The sequence below is a fragment of the Terrapene carolina genome, unplaced genomic scaffold (genome assembly GCF_002925995.2).
Source record: "Terrapene carolina triunguis isolate 2854851 unplaced genomic scaffold, T_m_triunguis-2.0 Scaffold69, whole genome shotgun sequence".
NCBI lineage: Eukaryota > Metazoa > Chordata > Testudines > Emydidae > Terrapene > Terrapene triunguis.
This window is the reverse complement of record NW_020664420.1, coordinates 39,802,390-39,813,242: the sequence shown is the minus strand read 5'-3', so window position 1 is coordinate 39,813,242 and position 10,853 is coordinate 39,802,390. Positions and strand designations below refer to the sequence as shown.

General features: G+C 45.7%; 1 protein-coding gene across 1 annotated transcript in view; it reads right to left on the bottom strand.

The window, feature by feature from the left end:
* Positions 1-962: 962 nt before the first annotated feature.
* Positions 963-10,853, bottom strand: part of ANKRD31 (ankyrin repeat domain 31) — a 115,310-nt gene continuing 105,419 nt past the window's right edge. Inside the window, 1 exon segment of the mRNA XM_026649268.1 lies at positions 963-1,114. Coding sequence (XP_026505053.1) covers positions 963-1,114 — 152 coding nt within the window.

Here is a 10,853-nt window from a genome sequence, read left to right as displayed (position 1 = left end):
CCGCATGTGCCCGGGGCCTGCTAATTCCCCTGGCACATGCAAAATGGCTTTTTTTTTTTCCCTCCCCCCCCCCCCCTCGCCTCCCCCCGCATCCCGATATTTCATGCATGTCAGTGATCTGGTCACCCTAAATGGGGAAGACTTAGATGTTTTAAAATTAAAACAAATACAAATCCTCAGGAGGCTGGGGCAAATTTGGAAGTTGCTGTTAGATAAAAAAAAAATATATTATTTTACTAGTAAATGACCTTGTTGCACTTTCTGCCATGCACTCGTGCTTCCACTGTCATTTCAGATTGGAGACATCTGGTAATCAGAGAAACCCCACATCTGAGAACTTCAAATGGATAAAATTTTGCTTTTACCCAACCTGCTCCCATCCCTTTCCCCACCTTCTAGAAATGTTAATACATTTCTAGGTCATGTAAAGCAAAGCAAAGCAATTGGCTATTTTAAAAGTTGCTTATCTTAATTTTTGCTTAACAAAATTGCTTATATTGGTACATGGACCTTTGCAGTCATTTAGGGTGGCATGTGCTCAAGCAGACTGCCTCTAAAGTTAGTTGCAAATTGACTGTCAGTGTTGCTTTTATCTGGACAAGTGAGGAAATATTCAGCCCTTGTATAAGCAGGTATAATGCCACTGAAGTCAATGGAGTTGCACCCACCTATGCTAGGACTGAGTATGACTTATAAAAGGACTTTGTTCACCTCTACACTTCCTTGTCTCAATAGTAAAACAAAACATAAGTTCAGCATTGACAATTATCTTCAGCTGCTGCAAATTAAGTTTCTTGTATTAAATCCAGATACCGGGTAATATTTTAGTATATCTGATTTACATTCATACTACCAGGCTAAAGAAGCTATTTAAATGCTAGTAACAAGGCAATTTAATTCTAAAAAGTCAGTTTTACTCTTAACTGATGATGAAGAAAAACTGTTATAAATCAGAAGAGTTCTTAAAATCCAAAATTCTCACATTCCACATAGAACTTCCAATGCTGATCCATTATATGACATGGCAGAAGTTCCTCATTATTTATTAATACTATCTCATTTAACTGAAGAAAGCTTCTGGAGTTTTTTACGGAGTCAGACTGGAGGGACGATTCTGTTGGGGGAAAAAAGCAAATGATTAAAAACACTACATTAAAATAAGGTCCAATTATTCCTGCTATTATTTATATAGGATCATAGGTGTGAATGACTCTTTACAGACATATAAACTGCGACAGATCCCCTGCCCTGGGATCTTACAATCTTAGGCCCCGATCTGCAATTTATAGTGAAAGCACATTGCTGCACCCATTGACTTCAGTGGGGCTGTGCATGGAGGCAGTAATGCACCTGTACACAGTAAATTGCAGGATCAGGCCTAAGGCTCCAATACTTGTCACCTGAGTATGTGCAGGATTGGAACCTTCTTTAAAATGCATAAAGTAAAGGAGACTGGGTAACTGTGGGTAGAATTTGGCCCTATGAGGTTTAGTTTGCATTATTAAAAACAGTATCAATGTCACATTATAAAAATTCAACCATGAAAGATGAAGCAAGGCAGCAGCTCAGCAGCAGTATGGAATTTGCTGTTCAAATCCAATAGTCAGTGAACTGAGGTCTTTGGAAAGCTGTATTTTTTTATTTTCTGTTTTATTTAGCCTTTCTTTGTTAAATACATTTGCCCGCAATATCACAGCTGCATGTCAGAATATTTTTGACAGGGCTTCTGGACACAACTATCACTGAAGGAGTAGGTCTACAATAACAGCGCAGCTGGAAGTATTGAAAAGGGGCTGCACTCAAGCATAGCAGCTGCTAACCATGGCAGAGTTGTTACAGCTAGCAGTTGCTCTTAGGAGGAGGAAGAGGGCTGGCATGAGAATAAGAATAAAAGTGGCACCAGAATGAAAAGCTCAGTGTTCAGTCCCTATTCAAATGTCCAGGGCTCTCTGGCCTTGTCTTAACAGACAAAAAGGATGTGTGCTGGACTCTTCTTAGCTCAATATCTTAACATGATTAAAAAGCCCCATTAAGATGCACACTGACACAGGGCCGCCCAGAGGATTCAGGGGGCCTGGGGCAAAGCAATTTCGGGGGCCCCGTCCATAAAAAAAAGTTGCAATACTATAGAATACTATATTCTCGTGGGGGGCCTGCGGCAAATTGCCCCCCCGGCAGCCCTGCACTGACATATCTGAAGGCATGTTAGCTGGCCATGTTGTAGCCTAGCCTCCCCCCTAGGCAACCACATGTCTTCAGATGTGTTAGCCTGCATCTTAATGGGGCTTTTCAATTGTGTTAAGCTAACTTGATTGAGCTAACACAAATGAAACACACCCTTTTTGTCCTTCAAGACATGACTTCTGACAAAAAACAACCCCACCCCACCCCCTCTGAAAAAAATAATGAAAGAAGGATCTTGCATGGTGTGAAAAATGGCAAAGCTCCTTTTGACTGCAATGGGACCAGGATTTCACTCAGTCCCTTAAAGATAATTCTTCAATATTAGGGAGACAAGGTGGGTGGGGTTATATCATTTACTGGACCAACTTCTGTTGGTGTGAGAGACAAGCTTTTGAGTTTACATAGAACTCTTCTTCAAAGCTCGAAAGCTTATTTCTCACACCAACAGAAGTTGGTCCAATAAAAAATATTACCTCCCCCACCTTGTCTTTCTAATATCCTGGGACAAACATGGCTATAACAGCACTGAATACAATTCTTCATAGAATATCAGAGCTAGAAGGGACCTCAGAAGGTCATCTAGTCCAACCCCCTGCTCAAAGCAGGACCAATCCCCAGACAGATTTTTGCCCCCGATCCCTAAATGGCCCCCTTAAGGATTGAACTCACAATGCTGGGTTTAAGCAAGCCAATGCTCAAATCACTGAGCTATCCCTCCCCTCCCAAAAAGGAGTCTTTCCACCCCTGATGGGACTTGAACCCACAATCTTTGACTTAGAAAGCCATTGCCTTATCTATTAGGCCACTGCGGCCCTCATCCTGAGATGAAGGGTGGGGGGAAGTAACCACCAATAAACAGTGCTTTCAGAAGAGAAGAATTCCAGGGACCAGTCTCGAACCCACAGCGACAAACAGCCCAGACACAAAACCTCACAGTCTTTCTACACAACATGTTCATTTCAGAACACAAGACACAGAAGAACAAAAAGTATTAAGGATCTACAATCTGATGTCCAGCATACATTCATATACCCTGGACCCCAGACAAGCAAAGGCTGACAGCATCAAATAAGTTGTTTGTGTATCTCTGAAGAGGTTATTACAGTGCTGTTCACACAAAGACCTTTACAACCAATCTGTAAAACAGTAGGCAGTAGCTCCAGAGGGAGCCACTCACCTTCCTGACTATAGATAATGTGTTAGAAAAATAACTGATAGAAATAGTGGTATTGGGTGAAAGTCACAAAGTAGTTTGAAAGAGATCATATTCAGACAGACAGACAGCTGTTAACCGCAGAGATAATTTTTTTATATATATAGGAACGTAAAATCTGCAAAACAATCTGGAGCTAAGGGCTATCATTTTTATAGAAACATAGGACTGGAAGGGATCTCCTGGGTCACTCTGTACAGTTCCCTGCTATATAACAGGTAACCCCGTTCATGAATTTATCAAATTCTATTTTAAAACTAGTTAGATTGTTTGCCCACACTACTTCAGTTGGAAGAACCTCTTTCCTCTGATGGTTAGAAACCATCTTTTAATTTTCAGCCTAAAGTTATTCATGGCCAGTTTGTATCCATTTGTTCTTGCGCCAATGTTTTCTTTTAGCTTAAATAGCACTTCACCCTCCCTAATGTTTATCACCCAGATGTATTTATAGAGAGCAATCATCTCCCCTCTCAGCCTTCATTTTGCTAGGTGAAACAAGCCAGCTCTTTTATCCTCCTCTCGTAAAACAGCCTCCCCATTTCCCTGATCACCCTAGCAGCCCTTTTCTGCACCTGGTCCAGTTTGAATTCCTCTCTCTTGAACATGGGTGACCAGAATTGTACACAGCATTCCAGATGAAGTCTTACCTGTGCCTTGTACAATGGCATTAATACTTCCCTCTCTACTGTAAATATCTCACCTGATACATTCTAGGATCACTTTTGCTTTTTTATGACTGCATTATGTTGGTGGCTTACAGTCATCCTCTGATTGACTAATACACCCAGGCCTTTCTCCTCCTGTATGTTTCTAGCTGATGGGCCCCCAGTTTATAGCAGAATTATCGATCCAGCAGTAGCATCTCCATAGTTAAAATTGTATGAAATTTCCCATTATAAGGCTGATTTTGACCCCTTCTTCTAATTTGTTGAAATATTACTCCTTTCTCTATAAAATTTCCATATGTAGTTTCCAGCCAGAGAAAAACTTCTTCTCAAAGTTTGAAACTAATTAGACAAGGCATTTTTGAGATACAAGATTAATATCTCCACATTTGTTTTATTCATTAATTACCAACATTAATTACCAGTACACATAGCTATTTTAAAAAAAGTTTGGGGCTAATATTTTGAATGTAGCTGCTCGGAAAAATTAGAGTTCTGAGAACTCTATGAGGTTTTTGTAAGTGTTATAAAGTTCTTCAGAAGTTTTACAGAGCTTATAAGATCATAGTGTATGGATTGGAGTCAGTAACCTCTCTAAAGCAAATAGCTCTGGTTCAAGGAACTCTGAAGCTCTGGAGACCTTCTAAGCATTAGGAACTAAAGAGCTCTTAATGAAGGAACTGAGAATCTTAGGTAGACATGGTCTGCAGCCTAATTTTTAGGCCTTTTAGAGTGTCAGAGAAAGCATCCTTTCTGAGCCCTTTATCTAAGAATCTTCCCCCAAAAGCCGGGTTCTCTGCTTTAAATTGTCTAGTAGTTTCATGCGGCTCTACGTTCTCTAGAGGATAATTCTTCACATACAATTGACAAAATATCTCAGGCTATGTACTCAATCACAGTTTTCCTTTATTCTTACTAGCTCACAGAAGTTAGTTTTCCTACTCAGATAATTTATCTTCCACCTTCTCTGCAAACCAGAATGCATTTTGAGGGGTTCGTAGGCTATCAAGGTGATTGCCACTAAAAAAAACAAACAAAAAAAACATTACTGAGTGCTTTAGCAAGATTGTAGGATGGTGGACCCAAACATTTTAGCATGTCCCAAGGTGGGAAGGTTTACCTTGGGGGGAAAACATCTGAATCTCTGCTGGTGGCCTGATAAGAAGTTCTTGGCCTGCTGGTTTCTGAAGCCATACTTGTAGGTCTGAAATCATGTGAGGAGGCTTTAATCTTGCCTAAGCTTGTTTGATTTACTGGTTTGTAGAACCATACCTTTAGGCCAGAGACTGGATAAGGAGATGAATTTGTCAGACAAGTTCCCCTGACTCTTCCTCAGGGCAAACAGCTGTCTCCACACTAGCTATGAAGAGTTCAGCACCTTATTCCCTTTGCTCCTCAGTTTTTGATTTATTTTAATTAATTTTTGAAGGATTTCTCTCCCTGGTAGCTGTTTGCTGTGACTGTCTCACAAGAGCATGTATGTCATGGAAGGAGGGACCAGCCATTGGTACATAAAAACAACAACAAAACCCACTGCTGATGAACTGGTAGCTGCTTTTGTGTTTGGTGGCATAAAAAAACTGGAACGTATCCATTCAGAGATTATACTCTGGCCCTTTGCGAGTTTTTCTTTTAAAAGAAAAAGCTAAGGATATTTTTAGAGAAAATTTCAAGATAGACCTAAAGTTATAAATCAATAATTTGCAACAGCATTATTAAAATGTTACAATTATAAAGTCAAATGTGTGAAAATCAGAAAATGTGCATTTAAGGTTAAAATATAAATGTTTGGAAATGAGGAAATAGCTACTGTAGAAACTGAGTACAGTGTTCTAGCCCTTTTTAGAAAAGCATTTCTAAAGTCAAACCTTCTAAAAGTATAAAGATAGATTTAAGTGGCCCTATTGAAAGAATTTTCTTCAGCAGTTAATGACTTTGAGTGCTTCGTGGTCAAACTCACACTACAGTCCCACACTATCGGATACAGAGTTTGTAAATTAAATGCCACCATTCTCCCTTTAATAAATCCAACTTGAGCTGAGTGGATAATTGAGCTGAGTCACTACTCTCTTTAGTCTCATTGCAATCATTTTAGAAATTAATTTACAGTCAACAATTAGCAAAAAAAAAGTAAGCCTGTAATATACACATTCCAAACTAGTGCTCCTCAATTCTGAGATTCATGTCAGGGTATGGCTACACTTGCAGATGTACAGCGCTGTGAGTTAAACCTGCCTTCGTACAGCTGAGTAGAGAAAGCGCTGCAGTCTGTCCACACTGACAGCTGACAGCGCATTGTCATGGCCACATTTGCAGCACTTGCAGCGGCATTGGGAGCGGTACATTATGGGCAGCTATCCCACAGAGCACCTCTTCCCATTCTGGCGCCGTGGGTTGTGGGAAGGGGGCGGGGGGTGCAGGGCATTCTGGGTCCTGTCCCAACGCCCCGTGATGCATCGCTTCGCATCCCAGCAATCCCTGTGTTTCTGTCCACATTTGGCGCCATCTTTCAACGGTTTCTGTGCAGCACGATCTGTGTTCCGTTTCGGTCTGCGGGAAATGGAGCCCGAACTGCTGAGGAGTATGCTGACGAGTCTCGCCAGCACGTCACGTTTGGCAGTCGAGCTATTCCTTAAGATCCAAAGTGACAGTGAGGAGTCCAACGATGATAGCGAGTTGCATAATGCATATGACACGAACTTGCTTGTGGCATTCACGGACATGCTCAGCACCGTGGAACGCCGCTTTTGGGCTCGGGAAACAAGCACTGAGTGGTGGGATCACATCGTCATGCAAGTCTGGGATGACAAGCAGTGACTGCAGAACTTTTGGATGAGAAAAGCCACTTTCATGGGACTGTGTGAGGAGCTCGCCCCCACCCTGCGACGCAAGGACATGAGATTGAGAGCTGCCCTGCCGGTGGAGAAGCGAGTGGCTATTGCAATCTGGAAGCTGGCAACTCCAGACAGCTACCGATCGGTCGCGAACCAGTTTGGAGTGGGAAAGTTGACCGTTGGAATGGTGTTGATGCAAGTTTGCAAGGCCATTAATCGCATCCTACTCAGAAGAACCGTGACTCTGGGTAACATGCAGGACATTGTGGAATGGCTTTGCACAAATGGGTTTCCCTAACTATGGAGGGGCGATAGATGGGACGCATATTCCTATTCTGGCACCACCCCACCTAGCATCCGAGTACGTTAATCGGAAGGGGTATTTCTCTATGGTTCTCCAGGCGCTTGTGGATCACCATGGGTGTTTCATTGACATTAACGCAGGCTGGTCTGGAAAGGTGCATGACGCACGCATCTTTCGGAACACTGGCCTGTTCAGGAAGCTGCAGGCCGGGACTTTTTTCCCAGAGCGGAAGATCACGGTAGGGGAAGTCGAAATGCCCATCGTGATCCTTGGAGACCCCCCTTACCCGTTAATGTCGTGGCTCATGAAACCCTATACAGGGAGCCTTGACAGCAGCAAGGAACGGTTCAACTACAGGCTGAGCCGGTGCCGAATGACTGTGGAGTGTGCTTTTGGCCGTTTAAAGGGCTGCTGGCGATCTCTGTATGGGAAGCTGGTCTTGGCCGAAAACAGCATCCCCACGGTTATATCCACGTGCTGTACCCTCCATAATATTTGTGAAGGGAAGGGTGAAAGATTCAGTCAGGCATGGACCGCTGATGTTCAACACCTGGAGGCTGAATTTGCACAGCCAGAGAGCAGGGCTATTAGAGGGGCCCAGCACAGGGCTGCAAGGATTACGGATGGCTTGAGGGAGCAATTTGAGGCTGAAAACCAGCAGTAATGTCTGGTGCCCTGCACGGGAGTGAAGTGCAGTGGTTACAATGTTAGTAGGAATCTGTGTTTGCTAAGCTGATTTGCAGTGCCTGTTTCTTTCCTGGGCTAAGGTATCTTTTACTTTATGCAATGATAAAGAATGTTTTCAAAGCCAAAAAATCCATTTATTGAAAAGAAAATTCATTTATTGAAAGAAACACAACTGTTTGGGAATTAGAAAGGGCAAGGGGGTGGGGTGGGGAACGGTACAATCACAGATTTGCGTATGTCCTGTCTGGAGTGCTGCGCAATGAGTGCTGCACTTCAGGATGGCTATACTGCCTGGTGATGGGGGTTGAGTGCAGAGGGTAAGAGTCGTAGTTCTCAGGGCTGGTTGGTGAAGATACAGGTGTTGGAGGCAGCTGGTGGCGGTAAGAACCCGGATGTTGGGGAAAGTGGGTTGGAGGTGACATGGGGGCACAAGGGAAAGAGTTTTGGGATAAGGGCTGTGGGGGGGGGGCGCGGGAGAGCTCCGCCTGCATGGCTACGAGCGCCTGGATAGAGTCCGCTTGGCACTCCATGATGCTTATCAGCCAATCCGTGCTTGGCTTCCGGTGCGCTGCGTTTTCCTTGCGGATCCTGCTTTTGCTCTCCCTGCGCTTTTTGATTCTCTGTAAGAGATTGATGCATCACTTCGTGCAGCATATCTTCTTTGCTTTTTCACGGTCTCTTCCGGAGTTTTTGCAGTCTCTCAGCCGGTGATAACACGGACTGCTGAGATCTCAAAGTTGCATCTGTAAAGGCAAAATGCAACACTTAACAGAGGCAGCATTATTTATACCAGACAGAGTAATGATTCCCCCGCACTTAAGGCGGGCACACACAGTCTACACAATAGCATAATTTTCCCATCCCAAAGAGCCCCAAAATGGTGAATAAGGGGGACTGATTGTTTCAGGGCTGTACTGTCCTCTGGGTTTCTGTGCCTTGGGGAGAGCAAAGATCTGCAGGGGGCACCTACACTGAACACTGTCCCAACATTTTCCACAGGAGTTCATCCTGGAAGATATCTCGCTGCTGAGGGTGACCTGGGAAGCAAAGGAGGGTCTTCTACTGCAATGCAGCTTCCACCCTGGCCCATATGCAGCTTGCCTGTGTGCAGCAATGGTCCCCCTGCCCCTCACGGCACAGTGGCGTGGACACGTTAGCCTGACTGGGACAAGGACCATGGTGGCTCTCCCAAGAAACCTGCGCAAGCGCATTGCCCACATCCTGGATGAGACTTTCGAAGAGATTACCGAGGCCGATTACCGCGATGTGATAGACCACATCAATGCGCTATTCCGCATCTAGGCATGCATGCAGCCCTAACCCTCCTCTCCCGAAAAATTTCCTTCCCAAAAATAAAAGCCGCTTACCGGGAACCTGCTCTTCTGTTTGTCCTCCACCAAGTACCGGCCGTTGCGACTGGCTACCTTCCTCCTGGCTCGAGAAGAGCTCCTGGCTGCATGCCTCCAGGGATTCCGGGGTGTCTCCCCCCACCCCATCACCCTCACTCCCGCTTTCCTCCTCCTCCCCCCGCTCCGAAGTGTCCATGGTGGTGCTCGGAGTGGAGGTGGGGTCACCCCCAAGTATCGCATCCAGCTCTTTGTAGAATCGGCAGGTTGCGGGGGGAAGGGGCACCCGAGCGGCCGTTTGCCTCGCGGGCTTTGCGGTAGGCAGTCCAGAGCTCCTTCACTTTAATCCTGCACTGCAGTGCGTCCCGGTCATGGCCCTTTCCATCATGGCCCTTGATATCTGCCCGAAGGTATCGTAATTCCTACGTCTGGAGCGCAACTGGGACTGGACAGCTTCCTCCCCCAAACACTGATGAGGTCCAGCAACTTGCCATTGCTCCATGCTGGGGCTCGCTTGGCGCATGGAGGCATGGTCACCTGGAAAGATTCGCTGATAGCACTCCACACCTGGCTGAGCAAACAGGAAGGGGATTTTAAAAATTCCCGGGGAATATAAAGGGCGGGTTTGATGGTTGGTCACAAGAGGCCAGGGCAGTAGAGTTCGAACTGATGACCAGAGTGGCTAGAACAGGCATTGTGGGATACTGCCGAATACTTCTGGAGGCCAATCAGAGCGCATTGGGCGGCCACACTGGTGCCACAGTGCAGCAGCAGCAGCGCAATACTCTTTATTCTTCTCGGGGAGGTGGAGTACAAGCAGCGCCGTAGCCGCGGAGAAACAGCGCTGTACGTGCCTTGCCAGTGTAACCCTTCTGCCCATCTAAGTTGGCAGCAACAAGGGCCAGGTTCTGTATCTAGGGGTTCTGTTTCAATAACGCAATGCAAAACCGGCTCGAGCCCCCACCCAGTGACCTGGGACAATTACATACCACCCCCTGGGCACCTCTAAGAGGCAATACTTCCCCTCTCGCAAGCACAGAGTCTGAGTGTAGCAGAAAATGTTTAATAACATGAGGTAAATGACATCAACATTAAATTGGAAAAAACACCACAAACAGGATTCCTAACACAAACCATGAGCAAAAGACTCAAATTGGGCCGTGTCCTTTCCCTTTGGTTCTTGAATCTAGCAACCCAAAAATCACCCAGAGTCCCCAAAGTCCAACACCCCCAAAGTCTCTTGGGTCCAGCAACCACCCAAAGTCCCAAAAGTCCAACAACCCCCAAAGTCTCTGTCCCTGGTCAGTGCAGCCCCAGAGTAAAAGGGGGGCACGCAGGGTGGTAAGGGGCACCTTACGTGATCCGAGGCCGACTGGCCGTCTCTCCGTGGGGTTCCGCCGCAGCCTTCACCATGAGCCAGTCCACTTCCTGCCATCCCACAAACTGCTCTGCTCTACGAGCTGCTCCGCTCCGCTCACCGACCTGTGAGTCGGTCCAGCCGTCCCCGCAAATGGCTCCGCTCACCGACCTGTGAGCCACTCCAGCCGTCCCCGCAAACAGCTCCGCCTGCCAATCCTTGGGCCACTCCAACCATCCCCGCAAGGCTCCGTGGCACTCGCT